Source organism: Echeneis naucrates, chromosome 17 (genome assembly GCF_900963305.1).
Source record: "Echeneis naucrates chromosome 17, fEcheNa1.1, whole genome shotgun sequence".
Lineage (NCBI taxonomy): Eukaryota > Metazoa > Chordata > Actinopteri > Carangiformes > Echeneidae > Echeneis > Echeneis naucrates.
In genome coordinates this window covers 22,061,730-22,084,838 of record NC_042527.1, presented here as the reverse complement: position 1 = coordinate 22,084,838, position 23,109 = coordinate 22,061,730, and the positions used below count along the sequence as shown (strand labels likewise).

Below are 23,109 nucleotides of genomic sequence, written 5' to 3'. Positions count from 1 at the left end.
GTTATTTTCTGTAATATTCTACCGTGTTTAGTTTTGTCTTCTGCCAAGTGTTTGCTTTATTTTGACAGTCTGTTTTATTCTGACATTTTCCTCTCCTTCTTCCTGTTTTATTGACCTATTTAGTGAACCGTGTTTATGATAATGTTGTTTTGCTTCCTCAGACCAGTTTCAGTCCAGAGACCACAAGTTTTGGCTGATCTGAGACCCAATCCAGGACTGCTGCTCCGACACGGTGCGGGTGGTTCATGACTTGCGACACAAAATCTTTGTTATGATTTTTGGTTTATTCCACAGCAGACAGTGTGAGCAGCTCAGTGTTACCTGACATGAAACCACACCCATAGTGATGTCACTCCTGGAGACATCTATGACAGGGGTTGGGGTCACATGATGTGGACTCTTGACACAGATGAGTCAACACGGACAACAACGGAGGTGTGGCCACCCTTCAGATCTATCGGATGACTCTGTACAGGACCAAGATCAGCAGCCAGAGGAGACCAGGTGGACTTCAGGTGACAGGTGTGATGACATCAGTATGACTAAACTTGTGACCAATGGCAGAGTGGACCAGCAGGGGGCGGAGTTACTGCAGATACTGGACAGAAAAGGCCTCCAGCTGTGTCTCCAGCTCTGTGGCTTTGTTCCTGAAAAACACAGATTGTCTCAGTGTGATGCTGTGAACCCATCAGAGTGCATCTGATGGTCAGGCGTGACTCTGACCTGAAGGCCTTGGACCTTCTCTGGATGTTCTCCAGCCTCTGGATCCTGAAGCTCAGCTGTCGGATGTTTCCCTCCAGCTCAGCCTCGCTCAGGTCGACTCTCTGGCTCAGGCGGCTGAACATGGCGGACAGTTCTCTGTGTTTGAGACACACATCGACCTTTACTATGACCTCTGGGCAGAGTCACTGACTGTGAGGCTCGGAGGGGTCTCACTTGTACACCTGCTGGCCGCAGGCGGAGCTGGTGGCGGGGATGACGGCTCTCAGGCGGCGGGCAGCGTGCTGCACAAACTGCTGCTTCAGAGTGCGCTCCCTGCTGACGTCTGTCCAGGTGAGTCTCTCGTACAGGTAGACGAGGCCATACAGAGACAGTGAGAGTGCGATGAGGCGCCATCCCACCGAGCGCCACACCTGCAGAGACAGTCACATGTGAAATGACCTGCTGGTCAAGTCTCACTGAGCTCAATGGAATCAGAGTTGTGGTTGTACCACTCCGCCGATCACCAGCACCGTCATGGTTGCTCGGGAAGTGACAGAGACCAGGCCTGCTGCCATGGAAACCACCATCTCATCCTTAAAGCTGCAGCCTTCCTGTGGAGACAAGAAAAAGGAAGTGTCAACTCTTTCAGGAACACAGTGACAAAGATGGAACCACAGTCACCTGACCTGCACTCGTAGGTCAGAGCTGCTCAGTGCTCGCTTGGCATCGGTGGCGCCGAGGAAGCGAGTGACGAGGGCCGTCCAGCCCAGAGAAAACTGGAACTCAATGTTCTCCTGAAAATCTGCACCGAGTGCCGCAAGGCCGAGGTCATAAGTCAACTGGAAAGATGTGGAAGGAACAGAGAGCTGCTCCTGGACGGACTGAGACAACAGAGGATGGACATTGTCTGAGGACAGAGAAACACAAGTCAGTTCCTCGGACAGCAGGACGCTGAGGAGGAGGAAGAAGGCTGACTGTTACCGATCATTTGTCTCTGAGCTTCAGTGACGTCTCTGAGGACGACAACAGAGCAGCCGTGAGACAAACCGTCAACCAACCTCTGACCCACAAACTGCTGCAGCTTCTGAGAAGAAACCACAACATGAGCATGCAGACACACAAAACACACAGACTCACACAGGGACACACACACAGACCAAACTGGATCAGGTAGAGCAGATTAATGTGCTGTTTGTTCCTCTAATGAAACATTTAGACTAAGGACAGTTTGTGTGTGTGTGTGTGTGTGAGAGAGAGAGAGAGAGATAGGTTCAGGTTTTATCTTTGACAAAAACAGCTTTGAAGGACCAAACCACAGTTTGATGGTTCTGGTCTTTGCTGCAGGACTCACGGTCTTGTAAAGCTGCAGAGTTTCTTGTGTGGGATTGAATTCGGCCCTGAACTCATCCACCAGGACAGGAAGACAACGGATCTGGTTGGACAGGGCGACAGCAACCTGATAAGGAAACACAAGCTGCTGTTGGATGTTGTGAGTTCACAGGAAGTGAGGACAGACTGTAAGCGGGCGGCGCTTCATTTCTTCACCTGGGCAGTGACATCACTGGTCAGAGCTGTGATTCTCTCTTTGACGTTGTCCGTCAGACGGTTGATCTGTCCCCGGACAAAGTCCAGGCGGTCCCTCTGCTCCTCCCGCTCCTCCAAGCAGCAGATTCTGACAAATCAAATCAAATCCAATCAGACTTTTTTGTTTGGCGCCAAATCATAACAAAGTTAAATAAAGGCGCTTCACATATAGAGCAGGTTTGTACCAAACTCTTTATAAAATTATTTAAAGAGACCCAACAGATCCCTGATGAGCAGGAAAGACTTTCTTTAAGAGGCAGAAACCTTGGGCAGAGGTCAAAGGTCAGATGCAAACACAGGTGGAAGTCACTGTGGTCCATTGTTCTACTCACTTTCTGTCCGCAGAGGCGATGTTGATGGCGTCCATCACAGCCCTGACGGCCTCAGTGATCTGCCAGGCTCGCACTGTGTGCTGCTCGAACTTGGTCTTCACTGCAGACTGAGAGATGAACTCCTACAGAGGTCAGAGGTTATTCAGGGTCTCAGCTCAGCCCAAACCTACGTCACACAGGTGGTGCTCATCCAGCCGTACCTCAAATGTCCTTTCGAACATCTGGAACTCTCTGAGTCTTTCGTGGAAACCTTCAGCCAGAGCGCCGCCTGCAGGAGGACGTGGCACAGTCAGTCCACTGAGAAGTCCTGGACCTGCTCAGGTGTTCAGGTGAGTCCGCTCTAAGGACATTTTTGTGCTAAGCTGACAGTTTTCTTGTTTCCAGCCTTCATACTAAGCTAAGGCATCAGGAGCTGCAGTTTCTGTGGCTGCAGAGCACTTCCTGTAGCTGAAATGAAAGCGACTCCTCCTCCTGATGTCCCACACCCGTCTCACCCGTCTCACCTGTCTCAGGCATGCCCTGCACTCGCTGCATTCTGGCACTCAGGACCTCTTTGGCTGAAACGAAGAAGATCCTCCCTGGAGCTTCGTCTAGACCGACCACCCTCAGCTCTTCGGCCAGGAAGCTGACACAGCGGTCCAGGTGCTGCTTCCTCACCTGGATAGGGGCGGAGCTTCACACTTTATTTTAGCGCAATTACCCTGGTGACAGCTGTCAGCCAATCAGACAGTACGGTTTCTGTTGCAGTACCTCCTTAAAACAGGTGACCTCCTGTTACTTTCTTTGACTACGAGAGCAATGCATGATGTGGCCATACTTTTTCTGATGCATTGTGGGATACTAGAAGTACAAATGTTCAGCCTGAAAAACCAGCAACCCCTTTCACAATAAAACCTTTCTGAAGACACAATGAGCTGATTGTTGCTGCAGGAAACACACCTCCTCGATGTAGTCGGGCTCCGTCACTGAGGCGTCCCATCGGTTATGGAGGATGAAGATGTTCGGTTTGGAGATCCGCTCACTCACTTTGTGGAAGAAAAGTTTCTCCTGAAAACAGGAGGAGAAAAATAAACAACAACAACAACAACGCTGAACGTCAGGTGACTGCCAGGTCTCACCGTGTTCATCAGTGTTGATTCTGCATTTCCCACCAGGACAAAGACGTCAGCATCCAGACAGAACCTGTCGATCCAGGTGTCCAGCTCCAGGGTCACGTCTGTCCCAGGACTGAGGTCAAAGGTCAAAGGTCAGACCAGACAACTGTCTGACAACCTGCTCCTCTAGAAAACTCCAGGTGATTTCTGTGTGTGTGTGTTTTCCTGAATCATATGAAGGTTGATCAGTTAGAGCATTAGTGTGAACTGATCAAAAATCTGTGATCTGTTAATAAAACTCCCTCAAATTCATCCATCTTCTCCTCTGATCAGTTTCTGGAGCCAATCCCAGCTCACTGTGGGCGAGGGCCAGGGTCACCCTGGACAGGTCTGCAGTCCATCACAGAGACAGACAGAGACCAACAATTTAGAGTCACCAATGAACCCAAACAGGATGTCTTAGGAGGCCCCAGGCCAAGAACCCAACCAGCACCTTCAGAGATAACCACTGTGACAGCGTGCTGTCCCTCCTTCAAATGTAAAACATAAAGATCAAAACTCACATTTCTGACAAATATAAAGTTGATCTGTAAATACACAAATAAATTCACCATAAAAATGAGTTGACTTGAGCATCCTGTAAAGTCCAAGCTGAAGAACTTTAAACCTTCATTCTAGCTACTGACCATCAGGGGGCGACTCCACTGGTTGGAAAAAGAGTTCCGATAGTATTGAGGTCTATGGGAAAATGTCCCTCCTTCTCCCTGATTTATCAGCTCAGTAAACGTTTTCCTGATGAGAAACAGCCTGACAGGTGAAGGTTACCTGTCCATGAGCACCAGGTCGTCTCTCAGGAGAGCGCAGCGACTTTTAGGCCAAAACACTTTGACCAGACTGCCAGAGTCAAGACTGGGATCCATGTGAAGAGCATGAGCCAGCTGATTGACGGTCTGAGGAAAAGGAGGAGGAAGGATGAGTCATCACAGACGGAACGGAATAAGAAGGTGGCGTAAAAAGTTTATGGTGTCTCCGTACAGAAACGCTCCTCCTCTCATTGGACGCCTCCGTAGTGAGGTATGCCTCATCTCCGTCCGTCCCCTCCACCCGCAGGAAGCAGTTGGTGGTGTGTCCAATGCCGCTGGGCAGCACCCTGTCTCGCAGCATGGCGTTGATAACGGTGCTCTTTCCATTACTGGTCCTGAGGAGAGACCAGGTGAAACTCCATCAGCTGTCCAAACACCGTTCACCTCAGTCTGTCAATCACATCTGAGCAAACCACACCCCCAAAATGAATGTAGACCTGGTCCACGGAAACCAGGTCTGACCGTGAAGATTTCCTTACTGATGGAAAAAATTTAAATCATATTTCACTAACTGGACATAAAAAAGAAAAGTTCTAAAATGAGCTCATCAACATTTCCAGTGTTTCCAGGGAAACTCACTTTCTGATGAGTTATTACATCATCTTTCCGTTTCCTGTCTTGAGTCAGACTGAGCAGCTCAGATAAGTTTATCTGAGCCGACAGTTTCAGGCTTCTGTCGTTATCCGAGCACCAATCAGAGCAGCCGAGCACGTTTATGAGGTCACCGAGAGACAGAAGTGTTTCCTTCTCTGGTTTTACAGATGAATTGATCAACATAAATTTATCTGTGATTCTGATAATCAGTGAATTGTTTCAAGTTCAAAAGGTGATCTATCTTATGTGATAATAGAGGTCTAAGGGTCCACCTGGTCTAAACCATACATGGTTGTGAGTGTTTTAGTACTTCTGACATCTGTATTTACATACCAACATGTTTTTTTAACATACCTGCCAAAAAACGCCACCTTCATGTGTCTCCTGATCAGAACTTCTCTGATGGTCGACAGTTTGGTTGCACAGCTCTGCATCTCCAGACTCTGTTCCTCGACAGCCACCTGACCCAGGTCGGCACCCCGCCACGCCTCTGACATCACAAAGGACAACAGGTAAGTTCACTTCATGCCTTCTGCAACAGTAATGAAGAAAGGAAGCGACTCTGCTCTCAGGTGAACTGTCCTCTGATGCTGCGTGTGTGCGCATGCATGCGTGCTTGTGCATGTGTGTTTGTGTGTTTCTGACCGTCCACAAATGCAGAACCATCTTTCATAAATTCCAGCAGCTGATCAAAGATGGAGGTGATCAATCGCTTGGCAACAACAAAACGGCGCAAAGGAGATGGATCCTCAGTGTCCATGACTACACACCGACACACACACATATTAGCAGGTAACCACGCAGTCTGTTACACACACACACAGCAGTGTGTTTTTACCGTGGCCGGGGTCTTCAGGTTCAAACACCAGTTGTGTTTTCAGAGTTCATCTTCATTCAGTCGCCGTCAGCTCCCATCATCCTTCTGTTTAACACAACAACTACATCAGACGCACAACCACACAAATCCTCAGCTTGCAAAGCCCAGCTTATAGCGTGCATGTGTGTGTCTGTGTGAGTAGTCAGATCCTCTTAACAGGACTTAGAGCTGCTGTCTCACCTGAAGATTCTCTGACCTGAAGCTGTTTTATTGAACGTTCTTTAAAACTGAATGTTTCAGATCAAAGGAAGCTGATCAACCAGCTGAATTAGACCTGAAGTTTAATTTCAGTGAACTGGACTTTCATTCAAACTTAAACTTCTGCTAAACATTCAGTAGTGCTTTTCAGAGACAGGGAGACTTTTCACTAAATCTGAGTAAGTGACAGCGAACATTTGAGTTACACTTTGTGTGTGTGAAAAAGGGTGTGTGTATCTATCAGCTTCAGTCAGATTCGGAGGAAACGGTCTCTGCTGTTTCATGTTAGATGCCAACAACCAAACTGACTTTCATCATCCTGTCAGGCTGAAGACCACACCCCCCTTATCTGACAGGGAGGGTGTGAGTGTGTGTGCCTCAGTGTGGCGTTTGGAGGTCTCTGTGTTGTGTTATTTCTATTTTACCTGTTTGAGTTCAACACCTTTGTGCGTTTGAAAGTCATCTGTGGATCAGGAAACACCTGAGATCTGCTCAAACTGTCTGCTCATAAAAGTCATCATCTCTTTAATCTTGTGTCCAATTTCACTTTGTGCACTTTTGTGTTTCAAAGTTCTGAAGAAATTAATTTTCGTTACGAGTCCAGCTGCACTTCTTCTCTCCATTTTACAGATGGACGTCAAACACATCAAATATGGAGTCCTGCAGATCTAGGGCCATGAATCAGGCTGTTGTTGAAGAACAAACTCTGAGTCAGAGGGAGAGCTGGGGGGAATAATGTCAGAGGCAAAGAAAGACAAGTGATTGGAGAAGAGATAAAACAAGGAGAGAGACAGAAGGACGCTGGGAGACATTAGAGAAGTGACTGCAGACAGAGTGACAGCTTCAGATCTACAGACTGATAGAGAAGAAAGGAAGAGTGGGAGGAGCCGAGGAGGAGGAGGAGTCAGGGTCAGATAAAAAACAGGCATCCAGACGGAGGAGGAGCAGAAAAACAGGCAGCAGCAGGAAGAGTCTGTGCTGAAGACCAGAAACCAGCAGCTGGAAAAAGAGGAGGAGAACCTTCCCTCCCTGACTCACCCTCAACGGAAAGTTAACTCTGGAGCTGCAGCGACAAAGACAAAGCTACAGCTTCACCGGGCTCAGCTGATGTAAGAGCAGTCGTCCTACACAGGTGCATCATGGGAACATCTTAGGTCCATAAAGACAGACTTCAATACCTTCCTCCTCTGGTTCCATCTCCAGCATGCTGGCAAGACTTTCCCCAGGAAGGAGCTCTGCAGGTGGGGCAGGAGGACCGCTGCTCCTCCCTGTGCTCCTGGGAGTGTTGATGATGATGATGGTGATGATGATGGTCATGACGGTGGCGACGGCTGAGGCGGCGAGCGTCGATGACATTGACAGTGAAGAGAGTCAGGAGATGGTGGATGAAGACGAGGCTGTCAGCACCGAGATCCTGGTAAGAAAACCTGGACTCATGAAGGTTCTAACATCTCATCCAAGTTAGCATGCTAACAGCTAGCCCATCTTCTCACTGTAGCCTGGAGATGTATCATAAGCGACCCTCATAACCCTCATAAAGACGAGTCTCGGGTCAGGTGACCATCACCTCCAACCTTCAGCTCCTCAAATTCTGAGCTTCTGAAACCAGCTCAGTCATTTGTCCTGTTACATCAGTTTTTTTTAACCAATAGAAACCAGATTTGGAGGAGAAGGGGATCTGACCTGCTCTGTCCTCTACCCTACTTGCGTGGTACAGCCTGTCAGTCACACAGTAGCCCCGCCCCCTAACCCTTCCTCTTTCCCTCTAAATGGAGCTTCATTTAAAAAATGAATATCATGTTGCATTTCAGACTGAGACCATAAACCATCAGGATGTTTACTGTGGAGGAGGGACATTTTCCCATAGACTTCAATATAATCTGACCTCCTTTAAAGTCAGTGGAGTCGGCCCCTGGGGGTCATTACAGAGAAAGAAGGTCCAGGTTTATGGACAGTCTGAGGTTACTGCTGCTAAAGTTTAGGTTTCAGCACTGATGGTGGATCCGGATCTCACAGTCTGGTTTATGTTGGTCCAGGAGTTGCCGTCATCCGATGTGTCAAGAGTGTCTCCTCTCAGTTCCTGGATGATCTTCAGGAGAAACTCCAACAAGGGGGACAACCGGAGAACCAAAGGATCCAAGAGAACCTCCAAGGTCAGACACAGATCACAGTCAAGAGCGTCTCCTCTGTGAGGACAGACAGAGCTGGTCTGAGTCTGATGATGATGATAGTGAACGGAAAACATCACAGTAATGTCCCTGTCTCTCTGCAGCATGGGCTTCCGGGCCCTCCAGGGCCTCCAGGGCCCCGGGGGCCCCCAGGGCCCCCCACCCCCCTCCTGCCCCAACAACAGGAGCTCATCCAGGAGCTGCAGCTAAAACTAAGAGGTCAGAACTTTGAACTGGTTCATTCCAGTCTTTGTGCTCAGCTAGGCTAACCTTGACTGTTTGGATGACAGTTACACTGGACTTGGACTGGACCAGGACCAGGACCAGGACCAGCTGTCTGTGTTCACATCACTGGTTTAATTCTTCACAGCTTTCTGTTGGCAGGTTATATAAAAACAGCTGTGTGTGGAGGCAGGCTGTCTGAGTCCTTAATAGGGGTAATTTTGTGGAGTGTGGATGTGACTTGGCTCAGCTGCAGGATTCCTGACATACCTGCTGACTGATGGTGTGTCTTTGTTACTTTCTGTGTGTGTGTGTGTGTGTGAATTAGTTCGTTCGGGCATGCTCCTTGTTTTCCATCAGGTTGTGCGCTGTGTGACTGAAGCAGATCAGATGAACAGTTGTCAGGTTGTTGTTGCCCTTTGAGGTCCCTACCCGTCCACCTGGTCAGCAGGGGGCGCTCTACAGCAGTGTAGTTAACTAAAGGATGTTAGCTGGGCTAACAGTGTCCCCTGTCCTCCCAGACTTGGCAGGATCGGTGTGTTTTCAGTGTGATCGTCCTCCTCGTGTCTCTACCTCCTTCCTCAGCCGCCTCTTGCAGCCGGTCGCCATCCAACGCCGGAGCCTGTTAGAGCTGCAACCATTTAGCACGGTGACAGACCACAAACACAACACAGACCACAGACACACAACAGACAGACAACGCTGCTTTTAGACAGACCTAAACAAATCTGACGTGACCTATTTCGTGTTTGACCTTTGACCCCTGCAGCTGTCAGACTCTGGGCGGAGCCTCCAGAGGGGGCGGGGCTTCAACAGCAGCAGCGGCCGATACACAGCCCCAATTTCTGGCTTCTATCAGCTGACAGGAAGTCTGATGATCGGTGAGACACAGACACACAATCGGCACGACTGATAAAACAGCAAAAATCACAATCTATGTGTGTCTATATGTGTGTATGTTAGAGTCAGGGGACAGAGTCCAGGTCCGGCTCAGAGACAGTATCCGGGCAGCGATCTGCATTGAGTCGCTCTGTCAGAGTAACCTGTGAGTACTTCCTGTTCCTGTTCATGAGGTGACTGTCCCATCTGGATCTGACTCTGTGTCTTTATGTGTCAGCTCTGTGGAGTCGGTGATGGGCGTGGCTGCTGCTGGAGGAACATTCAGTATTTTACTGACAGGAACTCTCTACCTGCAGGTACAACGCGCAATAACCAGAACACCACACCTCCTGACCCCCCCCCCCCCCCCCCCCTCCCCTCCAGCTCAGAGCTCCTTGTGTGTCTGTGTGCAGGCTGGTGAGTATGTCTCAGTGTTTGTGGACAACGCCACAGGGTCCATGGTCAACGTCCTGCCGCACTCCCTGTTCTCCGGCCTCCTGCTGGGGGTCTGACTGCCCCGTCCTCCTCCCCTCCCTCCTCGGGCATGCTCCTTGTTTTCCATCAGGTTGTGCGTTGTGTGACCTCATTTCCTGTCCACTGATGGAGGACGCTACATCGTGAATTGAACCGCCGACCTTCTGTTTCCTGAGACAAAAACATAGATGGAATCAGTTCAGTAACTTCATGAAACAACTCGTCTGTTCTGGTCTCCTTTCTGACTGAAGGAGCAGCTGAGGGGGGGGCTGCTCTGGGTTCTGACTCAGTCTTTCCAGCAGGACTCTCCGACCCAACAAAGGCCTCAGTGTTGGGGCCTGACAGCCTCCTTCATTTTTCCAGGCCACATCAGGTCTGGATCTCAGGTTCAGTCCTGATCCAGAAGTCTGGTCTCTGGCTCCAGACCAGCAGAGACTTGGTCAGCGCTCCACCCAGTGGACATCAGAGGACGTGTCGCCATGACGCCTAGTCCTTCCTGATGGTCGTGTGATGTCATCGCTCATCTTTAGCACAAATATTTATTCTCTGGATGTGAATATTTCTAATAAACCTTTCTGCTCTGTGATTGGTCAGTGGGCCAAGTTTACTTAACCAATAACCAACACCATACACACCCACACTAAGTAGCTTCAGCAGCTGCTTCACTTCGCAGGCTTTGAGTCCAGGTAGTGTCTGAAAAGTCTACAGGTCCCATACAGTCCACTAGAGTCCAGCAGTGAGTCCGTCTCACAGACCAACAGTTCTGCTCTTTGGAGGTTTTTCTTGGTTCTTTGATCGAGGATTAAAGTAACTGGGGCAGCTTTTAAAGTGCCACAGGCTGCAGTGGCCTGAGCTGGACTGAGGGGCCGGAGTTAGGCGCTGTGCATGATGGCTGACTGACCTTCTGTTTTTCCAGGCTGAAGATCCACAACTTCTCCACCAAACAAACTGCTCACTTTCAGGTCAGGGCTCAATCAGAGGATCTGGCTGCTGAACCCGAATGAAGACTGTATCTGTGTGTTGTGCCTAGGATTGTGTCATTTATTGTTGCCTCTTATCAAGTCTCAATCTGGAAGGATTTTATTTTTTTTACTGTGGATTGACTTTTAATTAATTAACTGAAGGAAGGAGTGTAACAATGGCTGAATTTTAGGTTTTTATTAGCGGACGTTGTCACAATCGCACTTCAAATTACAGTTTGCTCTATCAGAGAAATGCCAGTAATTTCTGAAAGCTGAAGTTGCACTTCACATCTAATATTTGGTCATTATGGTACTTCCACTCACAAATCCCTTCCTTCATTAATACTGTTATATAATAGCTGTTAATGAAGGTTCGCAATGTTCTAGAAAAATTGGCAAAAGCACTCACAGGACACTTTATGGTTAAAATAATCAAAAAGTCCAGGTGGACAGTAGGAATCTACACTGTTAAAAGTTTTAAGTGTTTCACACGGCAGGTGATTTTAACAGGAAACGTCACATGTAGGTGGGATCAGGTCAATTTGTCACAGCTCTAATTGGTCCATCAGAGAGGTCAGAAGCATTGTTGTCACGCTTCAGGTCTAATCAGGACGACTGGGCTCACTCAGTCAGTCTTCTACAGTAAAATAAGTCACAGTGTGGGCAAAGAATGTGGACTCACAACGGCAACTCTCAATCAACAGCCACGTGAGTCATTACTTTCTTCCTTTGGAAGACACAGTTTAGTGTTGGCTCAGTTCACAGTGTCACGAACAGGACGAGCGGAGAGAACTAAACACTGACAACTGAAGAATGATGATGATGATGATGATGATGATTAAAATGAAGATGGTTATACTATATGTATATTTTTCTTTATAGCCCTTAAACAATAATTCACCAACCTGTGCAGATGCATCTTCAAGGGTTAGGGTTAGCTGATCTGCAGGGTGTTGCCATGGTAACGCTATGTGGTTCAGACGTGTCAACCCTGAACACTGTTGCTTCCTCACATCTGTCAATCCCATAATCACTGAGAAGTATTTTCTCTTGTATCTCTCCTCCTGAGGGAAACATGACCCTCCCCCAAAGCTAACTTCTGGCTAAACTTTTCTCACTCTGTAGCGGAAGTGCACATCGGTGGTGGGCGGCGGGACCCCCAGTCCGACTCTCCTGGGGTCCGGAGTGGCTGTGGTCTGACCGTCCTCCAGCTGAAGGTCAAAGTGGAGCAGCAGGAGACACAGGAACTGCTTGATCTCGCTGATGGCGATGAACCGTCCAGGACAAATGGAGGAGCCGGAGCCAAACGGCATCAGATAGTACTTGAGCTTCTGACCTCTCTTGTAGAAGCCCGTCCTCGGTCTCCCATCCTGGATGAAGCGGTCAAACTGGAAGGTCTGAAAACACAGTCTGTTATTTGACCAGCTGGTCCAGCTGGACCGCCATCTGTCCACAGAGACGTCATGCTGAGCCTTAATCTGGTTTTTATCGAGCTGTTTCACTTTCACGTCTGAGTTTGACAACATCTGAATGTGAACCAGCTGAAACCCTTCGCTGGTCTTTTACTTTGAAAACCTAAAGCTCTTAGCAAACCCTTACTTTGGAAAATGTATTGGTGATTAAGGAATTCTTGACCTTTCCCTTCATTTCCAGATGCGATAAAAACCTTAATTGTTGAATTTAAGGGTCATTAAGTTTTAATCAACGAGCTGTAATCGTCTCGATCAGTTTCAGGTTCGGTTCGATTTAATCTTAAATCACTGAGAGTTTAAGGGTTTTTTTTAAGGGGCTAAAAGATTGTTAGTGTTAAAAACCCCTTTAGCATGGGGAAGGCATCTGTTACCAGGACAACATTAAGGTGTTTTTCAGATCACCTGCGGCTCCTCGTAGATCTCTGGGTCCAGGTGCATGCTCTGAGGGAACATGGCGATGATGTCCCCTTTCCTGACGGCCACTGTGCGCTCGGCGTCCAGCTGCAGACTGAAGTCCTCCTTTGACACCCGGATGTTCATGGACGCAGAGGACAGACGGAAACTCTCATTGATGGCACTCTCTGTGGGGGAGGGGCACATCAGGGGTTGTCATAGTAACCAGCTGAACCACTATTCAATGGTTTGAGCTGAGGTGATTCAGAGACCAAAGAGATCAGACCGAGACAGACCACTGTACCCAGGTAGAGGAGTTTGTCCAGCTGCTCTTTGCTAAGCTTCACATCTCTGTCGAAGTCCAGTCCACTTAGTCTCAGGGTGTCCTGGATCTCCTGCCGGATCACCTGCAGGGCTTCAGGGTGACGGAGCAGCTGGTACAACGTCCAGAAACAGGCTGGGATGGTGTTTCCCACGGAGGCCCAGAGGATGCCAAAGTGATGAGCTGAAAGGAGGAAATTTATAAGTACATGTACACACATCATCTCTTCTTCTTCTGAGCTTCTTTCAAAGCTCAGAGTCACCACAGATCAAAGATCTGAGCTCTTTTCTTCTTCTGGACTCACCGGGGTTTTGGAGGACCACCAGGACTCAGAACTGATCAATATTTTGACTTAACGTGTTCAGGAGAAAAAAGGTGTCAGAGACTTCAGAGTCTCACGTGGATGACGGTTATTCAAAGTACAGCAAATATCTGAACAAACAGCTGAGTGGGTCAGACCCCGAGGCCCGAGTACACACCGATCACACCGATCAGACCCACTAATCTCTGAAAACACCTGCATCAGCAGACCTCTGCTCCGGCTGCGGGTTGCAGCCTCTTTGAATCTACCAGTGTGACGATACAGCGTGTTATTTGTGATTTAACATACAATTCAATGTTCAACACACCATCCGACTAAAAAAATTCTGTTAAATTCTGTTTACCTGCTTTATCGAAGTCACTCAGCGACCCGAAGTGGTCGAACACCTCCATCCGGCGCCTGACGAACTGAGATGTGTTGGACCAACATGATATCCTGTGTGGCAGGAAGTAGCTGATGAGCTTCTCGCGGATGGTCCTGGTCCGTCCCAGCAGCCAGATGGGGACCTGAGCGATGAGGAACGGGAACACATTGTCGAACTTGACAAAGTCCTCCCTCAGCAGCTCCATCCCAGCGTGGCGGTTGGCAGTTGGTGGTTTGCCATAGAAGGTGAGGAAACTGGCCTCGAACATGACGGCGTTACAGAACTGGTACATGCTGCCGGACTTCCAGCCATCCTCCCTCAGGTGGTCCTGACGGAGCACCAGAATCAGGTTACCCATCATGCTCTCTGTGAGGGCTGTCAGATTGTCACCCTGCAGGAGTTTGAAGGAGCGTGTGATTTCCTCCTTCAGGCCCGGGAACTTCCTGTTGACCATGGGTGGGTAGCCAAAAGCGAAGGCAGCGGCGGTGTTGGTGAACTCGCTGAAATCCAACTGTTGGCCATGTTTGATGATGCTTGGATACACCAAAGGGTCCATGATGAAGGTCATGTATTTACCTGCAGAGGACAGAAGCAGTAAAAACAAAATGTCCATCTGAGGAGGGACAGACGGTCTCCCCCCAGATCACCGTCACTTCCTGTCTGATGCGTCATTATCAGCGTTGTCCCTTTTCTCTGATTGGTCGTAATGTTCTAGCTAATTGTGCATTGATGTCATCATGTTTCCAAGGAGACGACTCAACAACTGGCTCAATACTGGCAGACAGTTTCATCAATGAGGACACTGAGCAAGGGGGGCGTCTTCTGCTGCCCATCACGTCATACAGTGACCCTTAAACTGAAAGGCACACACACACACGAGTCTTGGTTTTGTATTGTATCTGAGCGTCTTGCCCCACAGGCTCCGCCCACCTGCTATCAGCACTGTGAAGACGTCGCCAAACTTCTCCTTCTGCTCCTCCACGAACTTGTGCGCGTCTCTGGAAAACTCAAGAGCTTTCCCAATAAACGGGATCCAGCCTGTGATGAGAGGAGGTTCACCATCTCTCCTGGAACACACAACAACACACACAACTGTTACCTGAGCGGTCCAGGACTAGAACCAGGACCAGGATCAGATGGATTCAGGACTAGCTCATCCTAGATGAACTCCAAAGACTCACTGTGATTGTGCTTTTGTTTTTGTGGACTTGCCTCCAACCAAGTTTTTAGTTCCCACTGATTCGGGAACCATCTGGTTCTGGGTCCTAGTGACCACGATCCACCACCAGCTCCTCTGTACCTGCTCACTCCAACATGAAACACACTCCCCTGTGTTGGTGTTTGCGTTTAGAAAAACTCTCCATGAGTCAGACAGTCTCGGCTTTGAAATCAGGAAAATCCCCAGAGTGACAACACAGGAAATGGCCCTGCGGTTCAGTTTCCACAAAGCAGGCTTAAGGAAAAGATGCTTAATTAAGTCAGAATTGAGTTCCGCTCTGTAATTATCGGCGTTCACGTCATAATGTGAAACTGAAAAAAAAGCTTCAAAATCAATTCACATAATGACTTATTTTAACTTTCCAAGTTAGACAACAAATGAAGCTCCGTGGCTCAAAATGACATTAGAGGACAGGATGGCATAAAAAGCTTACATTAACTCCCAGACACCATCAAGACCTTTGTCTCTGAATGGATGGTGAAATAATCATTTAACCATCAAAGAAAGGAGGACAGAGACAGAGGACCAGTTTGTCCTGTCAGACTCTTTCCACACATCTGACAGGGACTCCACCTAATAGACAGTTTTCTGCCATTGAATGAAAACTGTGAATGAAGTTTGTCTGTTTCTCTGACGCCGCTTCATCTCCAACATAAAGACTAAGCCCCGCCCTCGCCACTTGAGGAGGGAGGAGGGCGCACCTGATTGGATATTCACTAAATCTGTATTTGTCTTCATTAATTCATTTATCTTGGAAACAGAAATAATTCAAATAAATTTAAATGCAGCTCGTCCACCAAAAGTCTTCACGAAGGGACCGCCGAGTCAAACTGCTGTCAGATCAGCAACCAATCACGAGACGAGAAGGCGCGAAGGACTTTATTGTCCACAGGTCAGTCTGAAATCTGTCAGTCTGTCGGGATCAGAGGCGGTTTGTTTCTTTACAGTGTTATAGTGGTTGTGACAGCTGTAGACGGTTGGAGCTGCTCTGTACGTCCTTCTCCTGTGCTACATGAAGTATTTCAGTATTTCAGTCAGGATGAAAATCTCCCTGACTGCCCTCCTCGACTCTCCTGTCACATTTCAGTAGTTTAATATACTCTAACGTGCTTTCGTCATACGTAAGGTGAGCACAGCCCACGAAGCCACCGCGCCAGTCGCATTCAAGGTCAGCATGGCAAGTGTACAGAGCACGTCGGTCATTTCCCTGAAAGAAGTCCCTTTCAGTCATCGCAGTCATGAAGATAAATTAAATAAAATTAAAAATAAATTAAATTAACGAAACAAACAGCACCTCCCGGACCAAATTTAAACATAAAACAAGTTTCTACAAAGGGAGGGAAATCATATAACCAGAGATTTATATATATATATATATGAAAATCTATTAACTGTTGATGTTGGTTTTTAATGGGGTTTTTTTTTTTATTCAAATGCAGATTTCAGGCAATATGTTCATCTATTTTATATTTGTTTGTGTTCATCTTTGAAAATCTCTACAATTGGCCAGAGATCATATTTGTATATATAGTTCACTGTTGAATGTGTGCACTTTAATTTGCACTTTTAGATAATTAAAGTGCACAAAATCTTTAAAATATTGTCACTGATAAGACAATCTGTACAGTTATTCTATTTACTATTTGTTTCTTCAAATACAAAGTATTGTTTGTGCAATGTTGAGTAAGTTGAATGCAATACCCATTTATTTGGATTTATATAAACTATTTGTAATTTTAAGCTTTAAAGAACTGTAAATAAATACTTTTGTTTTTGATTCACAGTTTATCTCTGTTGATCTTCATTTATAGAGCCAAGGTAATTTTATAGATAGACTCCTGGATGTAACTTTTCACTGTAGCTGTTACATTTGGTGCTGCTGTGTAAGTTGACCAGAAAGTAACAAGATGTGGAAATTCTTTTGCTGCCTATTAATTTTCCCATTGAACGGGTCACCTTGGTCATCATCAGAACAGTTGGCCCCCCTAACGAATTTGCCTGGAGCGGCCTGAACCTTGGACAACCTGTGTGTCAGTGTGTGTCAGTGTGTGTCAGTGTGTGTGTGAAATGTTGAAACAGGAAGATGATTCCAAACATGGAGATGTTTATTTCTCCAGTGAGTCCTTAAAAGTTGCATAACTCGCCTGTGTACTCCACAATCCCAAATCCAACAGCACATCCGTTTAACAACCCCCCCACATCTCACAACATCACTGAGAGCGACACACACCTCCTAAACTACAACACAAATCTGACACACACAGACACAAACTGACCTGCTCCGGGGACTGAGGAGCCAAAGGAGCGACAGGAGACCGAGAAGCAGCAGGAGGAGGAACATGTTTCTGTTTCTGTCCGCGGAGACACGCACTGACACGCACTGACTCACACTAACACACACTAACACACACTGACTCGAACTCATGCCGTTATCGCCGACCTTTTCCGTTCGGGGCGCTTCAAAATAAAGTCCCTCCCATGAGGGCATCGATCTTTAATCTGAAAACAAACCAACACGTGTCTGACGTGTCATCGTGGTCAGATCGACTGAGATGTCATGTCAAAGCTCCGCTTCCCGTTCAGGGGTATGTAAAGGCCAAATTAACCGATCTTTCTGTGGTCCTTGAACGTCTCGTCGCTCCCTGGGCCCAAACAGAATCTAAAGGTTTTCAGTGACTCATTACCATCCAGGGGGTCCAAAGGTCAGGCCCGGAGGTCACAGGACTCTCCCCTCCCGACCTCCGTACGTCACTGTGGCGCAGTGCTCCAAGGGCTTTAATTGTGAAAGTACATGTTGTGATTTCCGGCAGCCTCATTCCTGCAGGCTGCAGTCATCGGCCAAGTCCGGGGCCGACACCGCCCCTCAACTCGACCTGGACTGGGACCAGGACGGGGAGAAGGTGGAGTCCTGGAGGAATCAGTCTTCATCACCACATACCGTCTAAATATGACTGATATTTATTCATGAGCATCGTGCTAACAACCAACAGGCTACTCTGAATCTGATTGGACAGCGAGTGTAGGCGGAGCTATGAGCACACCTGGCAGGTACACAAACAAAAAGTTAAAATCTGTACAAGGTCATTAAAGGTCACCTCTGTGAGCAGAGCTGAGAAAAACAAACACAAAATTCAACTGGAGCAGCAACAGGGTTTCACTTTACAGACTGAAATATTAATACTGAGACGGCAGTCAGAACCACCTCAATCCAGCCTTAAAAACAGAAGTCCACAGTCTCAGAACTGATCCCCATGAAACCTGAAACACCACAGGAAGTGTCAAAATTAAAGGTCAGTTTGAAGGCATTCTGACGGGTGTTGGTGTAAACATGACGACGGGTCCAGGAACCTCATCAGAGGAGATAGAGAGGGAAGCACTGAGCAGGAATCAAACCTACAGCCTCTGAGTCTCAATAAATCTGCTGTTTCACCACCAACACGCCGCTGCAGTGACATCACAGGATCGATCGTTCAGCAGCTGGGTGGATAAACATGTGGCCTAAACTCATCCCATCCTGTGGCATCATGGCAACAGCTGGGGCAGCCGGTACACGCAGTCAGATGGATCAGAGCCATGATGGGGGAATGCTGCCGCTCGCCATCACACCACAGGAAGAGCCGTCACTCAGTCAAATAAATAAGGGAAAGGAGGAGAGCGGCAGCCTGGTGGGCCTCTAACTCTGTGTCTGCTTGTGCTCCTGCAGAGAGACTTCCTGTTTTAAGACAATTTGGTTTGTTACGTGTGGACCCGTTTGGACTGAGACTTCAGGCGACCCGACTCCTCGGGGTCACAGTGGCAGTCCTGTCTCAGTTTCATTCTCTGGCTGATTGGCAGCTGGGTTCTGGTTTTGGTTCCGAAAGGATTTTAGACAGGCGGGTGGGAAAGATTGGGGTTTTACAGGGTCACCAGTAGAAAGAACGGGAAAGGAAGTTGGCGGCGGCACCGAGCCAGCTGGTCCCATCTTGGCCGGATCCCACCCGGCTCACCACCTTATCGGGCTCCTGGGACGGACTCTCGTCCTCTGGTAGGTAGTCTGGCAGGTCCAGGTTCTGCTCCAGCTCCACTGAACCGTCCTCAGCAAACGGGATCAGAACCTGGACAGACAGACAGAGTCAGATTGAAAGGACTGCAGAAGATGAGACCTTTACAAGTTCAGTTCTCTCTTCCTTTTGTTTCAATTAAAAATTCACAGTTTCAGGAAACAGGTTGTTTGCCATGCAACGACAGCATTTTTATCCTTCCTGAACAAACACATGGTTAAATGTGATGATCACAGAACTGCAGAGACCTTTAAAACCTGTAATCTGAGTCGGACTAGCAGGGTACAGTTTTTTGTGAGATAAGAGGATTTATGTGACTGTTGACCAGGACCCAGTCCCTGAGAGAACCTACAGGATCCACCCCCAGTGGAGGGACTGACCTCGTCTCCATTTTCTCCCTTCACCACCTGCTGCGCCTTCATCACCTGAGTGGATGCAATCGCTGATGCCAGAGCCTGAGGAGGAAACTGATTCAATACATTCAACATGAAAGAGGAAGAATGTGTGTGGGGGGGACGGGGGGCTGCCCTGCTCTCACCTCTGCCTTCAGGTCGGACCTGATGCGGACGATGCATCTCTTCACAGCCATCTGGAAGGTGAAGCTGATGACTCCTCGGATCTTTAGCAGAGCTTCCTCACACAGACTCCTGCGGCTCTGAGGAGATCAGCCGGATCAGGACCAGCACACAACTGCACATTCATGAAGGAATGAACAAATGAATGAATGAATATGTGTGTGTGCTCACTGGGTCGTCCAGGCCGTCGATGTGCAGGATGACCGTCTTGGCTCTCTTGTTGCTGCAGCCGAGGAAAAACTGAGCTTTCCGCCGGCTGCTGACGGCCTCTTCCGGCAGCTCGGAGTCAGCGCTGCTGGATGCCTGCAGGAGCTCGTAGATCTCAGATGCCAGCAGCTTGGTCTCTCCTGGAGTGGTCGACCTGGACGACAGGAAGACGGACAGAAGGACTGATGCCTGGCGTCCACAGAGGAATGAGTCCAAACTGGTGTCTCGTAAACTTAGTTGGTTTGTCATGATTCATTCCCAGTTCTTTAAATTTGAGTCACTGCTTCTATTTTGATATAACTCAATAAAAATCGCTGACAGGTATCGTCATGGTGATGACATTACATGATTTAACTTAGCTTTAGTGTTGTCTTCACTTTCTCCAAAAACTCCTAGACCCTTTTGCACCAAACCTGGTCTCCACTCCAGTCCAGATTAAAGGAAACCAAATCAAGTGTGATGACCAAAGGATGGAACCTATTTCAAACCTGAAACACCAGACTTAGGATCCATCTAAAACCCAGACCCTATTCTCTGGTAAACGTTTTATATCAAAGTAATAAGAAACCGAATCTAAGGAACATTTATGCTCTTCAAAAAATTAAACTCTCAAACAGAAGAAAAACCTGCGCTGCTCCTCAAAGACTGAGTCCTGCCCAGATGAACACCACTGACTCACTTCTGCACCACGTTCTGGAGGCTCAGCGTCATCCCCAACTCCCCCTTCAGTTTCTCTCTGTTGGCTCGACACTCAGCCAGGTAACGGATCGCCTGCAACATCAATCAGTCGCAGTTATCACCTGACTCAGAGATCCAGCTGCCACACCTGGACTTTCTGCAGAAGGGTCAGGAGGGAAACAACACTTTTCTCACCAGCAGGGCGGAATAGACGACCTGAGGGTTTGGGTGGTCCAGGAACAGGATGAGGCCTGGCAGGCAGCCCTGGTCCTGGACAATGGCCCTGCGGTTCATGGGGTCAGCGGCCAGGTCCCGCAGCTGGTTGACCACAGCCAAGGCGTCCGGCTCCGTGCTCATGGCTGACATACACTCTGCAAGAACCACCTGAGGACGACACAGAAGGACGGCCAAGTGATCTGGATTCTTCTGTTCTCCTTCAGCCCCCCTGCACCACAACAGCCAGTCCACCTGTCCACAGAGACACTAACGGGATTCGGATGTTGTCCGATGTCAGCCCGGCTCCCGGCTCTGACAGCTGTGGGAGCTAACCGGCAAATGCTAACAGCTCACCTGAGACTGTGACCGGCTCCGAGCTAACAGCTAACGGCTAACGTTAGCGGCTTAGCTGGCGGTCAGCTCCCGCTCCGCCGGGGGTCGGTGACGGTTTCCGGCAGCAGCTGGAGGCGGGGGACCGGGAGTCCGGTAAAACGAACCGGATTTCGGGTAAAACTCGTTACGGTCTCTGTTTACACCGACAGGAAGTGACCGAGCTCCGGCTTCCTTCTGGACGGGGCGGCGGCGCAACAAGGCGGCCTGTAATTGGCCAGTCGGTAACCACCGAGTCTGTGGACCAATGAGCGGCATCCTTCCAACTCTTAAAGGTACCAGGACCTGTCAGAGCCACGAACCGGACTGTGTGTGTTGGTCCACCAGACCAAAGTGATGATCCAGAACCAGGATGGACCTCAGACGTGTTCTGATCCATCTCCTGTGACTCTGGTGGAGAGGAGGAGAACCTCATCACTGTCAGTCCACATGAAGCTGGATCACTGCTGATGTTTCAAACCACTGAGCTTCATTCTTCTCTGCGACAGCTGTCCGGTCTCCAATCAGCCCACAAGACCACATCTCTCTGCTCCTCACCCACCTACACGAACCACCTCAGGTCATGGTGCTCCTCCAGAGACCGTTTGAGAGAACCAGCTCCTGAAGTCCATAAGAACGGGGGGAGAATGATCTGGTTTGATGGTCCAGGTTTCAGCTCAAGTCCATGAAAAATAGGCACATTTCTCCTTTCCACTAATCCAGCACTGAAACGGAGAATGGACCGGCCTCGACTCAGCCCAGACTCAACCCCCTCAGACCAGAAACAGCATCAAGAAAAAAGTGGTTTTGTTGGACAGGAAGGAAAGAAAACACAAACTGACTTTTCATATTCAATAACTGAAGGAAGTGACATGTTTTAACTAAACTGTCCAGCAGGGTGCAGCCCAGACCAGCAGAGTCCGGACTCTGTTGCAGCAGTCTGGATCACAGCCACGTTAAAACCTGCATTACTGAAAGACTCCACAAGTCTGCAGGGCTGATCTGGATCTGGATTTAGCAGCTGCAGCTGTCTGAGGACTGACAAGTGCTGCATCAGAAAGTAACTCTAAGCCCAGCGGTCTGGAAGGAGACCCACAGTGACAGCAAAGAGCAGAACTCTGTACTAAAACCTGACTCTGACGAGGTCTGCCGTGTCTCCAGATGAGTTTAGTTTGTAGATGTCACTTAGATGGTGACACTGATGTTTAATAACAAACTGTACAGAGAGGGATTTACAGACGCAGATTTCGTTTTCATGAACTTTCTTCTAACTACAAGCTCATCTCCAAAGAGGCAGAACCTTCAAGCCCAAAGACTTTCACCTCTTTGGACTTAATCAGACTCAGTGGACCAACAGCAGCAGACTTTTTCTTTTCATGTAATTCATAATAATAGTTATTATTGTGCATAAATTTAACAAAGACACAACTGCTGCCCCATCTAGAAATTATATATATGGTGACATCATCAAGTACACTGCTGTTCCAATGGTAGAATGTCCAACGGTGTCCTCCAGTCCCCGGAATTAAAACTCTCAAGTCCAAACTAAAAATGTAGGCAAGTCTGGACTCGGTGTACTTGGTATTGATAAAGGCCCCGAGTCTGTCCCTTGTCCTCCAGACTCTGGACCCGGATTTACAAGGGAAATTAAAATGTCCTTTCTCAGTGTCCCATCCGGGTACCAGTAGCTTCTCTCCATTCTCTGAATACATCATGGTACTTGATGATGGCCCTCGACTCCAGCTTCAGTCCTGGTGAGGCTGGTCTTCCTCAGGCTGCTGTTGCTTCTGTTGTGTGATCACAGTCAACTGAAAAGTTAAAACCAAGCAGAAGGTTCACAGCTGGGATGTAAATGGGAGGACCAATGATGACACTTTTCCACCCTGACCTTAAACATTTAAACAGTAATGAAGCAAAAGTCATGTGGCTTAGTGGGACGGGTTCTGTGCCTGCTAGCTGTTGGCCCGGGTATCTAGATTGTAG

At 48.3% G+C, this 23,109-nt stretch overlaps 4 protein-coding genes across 6 annotated transcripts; 1 reads left to right on the top strand and 3 right to left on the bottom strand.

Annotated features, from left to right (window-relative positions):
- Positions 1–298: 298 nt before the first annotated feature.
- mfn1a (mitofusin 1a) lies at positions 299–6,027 on the bottom strand. Its single transcript, XM_029524994.1, has 17 exons — positions 5,815–6,027; positions 5,524–5,659; positions 4,748–4,910; positions 4,538–4,662; positions 3,737–3,845; positions 3,558–3,665; positions 3,113–3,275; positions 2,819–2,886; positions 2,619–2,740; positions 2,248–2,374; positions 2,054–2,158; positions 1,684–1,786; positions 1,389–1,609; positions 1,212–1,313; positions 937–1,133; positions 724–858; positions 299–647 (listed from the first exon to the last, which is right to left on the bottom strand). The coding sequence occupies exons 1-17, from the start codon at positions 5,951–5,953 to the stop codon at positions 587–589; spliced, it is 2,184 nt and encodes a 727-aa protein (XP_029380854.1). The 5' UTR covers positions 5,954–6,027; the 3' UTR covers positions 299–586.
- Positions 6,028–7,163: 1,136 nt separating this feature from the next.
- On the top strand, positions 7,164–11,797 carry LOC115058187 (erythroferrone). 2 transcript variants are annotated; one of them, XM_029525514.1, is made up of 9 exons: positions 7,169–7,353; positions 7,448–7,661; positions 8,281–8,397; positions 8,517–8,631; positions 9,156–9,283; positions 9,404–9,515; positions 9,598–9,679; positions 9,752–9,830; positions 9,927–11,797. In XM_029525514.1, exons 2-9 carry the CDS (start codon positions 7,449–7,451, stop codon positions 10,023–10,025), a joined length of 945 nt encoding a protein of 314 aa, XP_029381374.1. In that variant the 5' UTR covers positions 7,169–7,353; position 7,448; the 3' UTR covers positions 10,026–11,797. The 2 variants fall into 2 exon arrangements, with proteins under 2 accessions (XP_029381375.1, XP_029381374.1); XM_029525515.1 differs by lacking the exon at positions 9,752–9,830 and having other exon boundaries at positions 7,164–7,661; positions 9,831–9,940.
- On the bottom strand, positions 11,136–17,759 carry cyp7b1 (cytochrome P450, family 7, subfamily B, polypeptide 1). The gene is made up of 6 exons (XM_029525513.1): positions 17,318–17,759; positions 14,753–14,889; positions 13,802–14,398; positions 13,119–13,319; positions 12,824–13,002; positions 11,136–12,346 (listed from the first exon to the last, which is right to left on the bottom strand). Exons 1-6 carry the CDS (start codon positions 17,527–17,529, stop codon positions 12,053–12,055), a joined length of 1,620 nt encoding a protein of 539 aa, XP_029381373.1. The 5' UTR covers positions 17,530–17,759; the 3' UTR covers positions 11,136–12,052.
- Positions 17,760–17,979: 220 nt separating this feature from the next.
- LOC115058188 (armadillo repeat-containing protein 1-like) lies at positions 17,980–23,108 on the bottom strand. Of its 2 annotated transcripts, XM_029525516.1 has the most exons (7): positions 21,112–23,107; positions 20,737–20,925; positions 20,543–20,634; positions 19,828–20,017; positions 19,620–19,736; positions 19,462–19,536; positions 17,980–19,135 (listed from the first exon to the last, which is right to left on the bottom strand). In XM_029525516.1, the coding sequence occupies exons 2-7, from the start codon at positions 20,905–20,907 to the stop codon at positions 18,944–18,946; spliced, it is 837 nt and encodes a 278-aa protein (XP_029381376.1). In that variant the 5' UTR covers positions 20,908–20,925; positions 21,112–23,107; the 3' UTR covers positions 17,980–18,943. The 2 variants fall into 2 exon arrangements, with proteins under 2 accessions (XP_029381376.1, XP_029381377.1); XM_029525517.1 differs by having other exon boundaries at positions 20,737–23,108.
- Between the last annotated feature and the right edge of the window lies 1 nt (position 23,109).

Excerpts from the sequence above, each read along its gene's own strand:
- LOC115058188 (XM_029525517.1), bottom strand. The coding sequence starts at position 20,907 with ATGTCAGCCATGAGCACGGAGCCGGACGCCTTGGCTGTGGTCAACCAG. Across the intron at positions 19,737-19,827 it reads TCGACGGCCTGGACGACCCA|AGCCGCAGGAGTCTGTGTGA; the intron begins GTGAGCACACAC and ends TGATCTCCTCAG. Across the intron at positions 19,537-19,619 it reads GGTCCGACCTGAAGGCAGAG|GCTCTGGCATCAGCGATTGC; the intron begins GTGAGAGCAGGG and ends TTTCCTCCTCAG.
- cyp7b1 (XM_029525513.1), bottom strand. The coding sequence starts at position 17,529 with ATGCCCTCATGGGAGGGACTTTATTTTGAAGCGCCCCGAACGGAAAAG. Across the intron at positions 13,320-13,801 it reads GAGTGACTTCGATAAAGCAG|CTCATCACTTTGGCATCCTC; the intron begins GTAAACAGAATT and ends TCCTCCTTTCAG. Across the intron at positions 13,003-13,118 it reads GGACAAACTCCTCTACCTGG|AGAGTGCCATCAATGAGAGT; the intron begins GTACAGTGGTCT and ends CCTCCCCCACAG.
- LOC115058187 (XM_029525514.1), top strand. The coding sequence starts at position 7,449 with ATGCTGGCAAGACTTTCCCCAGGAAGGAGCTCTGCAGGTGGGGCAGGA. Across the intron at positions 8,632-9,155 it reads GCTGCAGCTAAAACTAAGAG|ACTTGGCAGGATCGGTGTGT; the intron begins GTCAGAACTTTG and ends CTGTCCTCCCAG. Across the intron at positions 9,284-9,403 it reads AGCTGCAACCATTTAGCACG|CTGTCAGACTCTGGGCGGAG; the intron begins GTGACAGACCAC and ends TGACCCCTGCAG.
- mfn1a (XM_029524994.1), bottom strand. The coding sequence starts at position 5,953 with ATGTGTGTGTGTCGGTGTGTAGTCATGGACACTGAGGATCCATCTCCT. Across the intron at positions 1,134-1,211 it reads TGCTGGTGATCGGCGGAGTG|GTGTGGCGCTCGGTGGGATG; the intron begins GTACAACCACAA and ends CTGTCTCTGCAG. Across the intron at positions 859-936 it reads TGCGGCCAGCAGGTGTACAA|AGAACTGTCCGCCATGTTCA; the intron begins GTGAGACCCCTC and ends TCTCAAACACAG.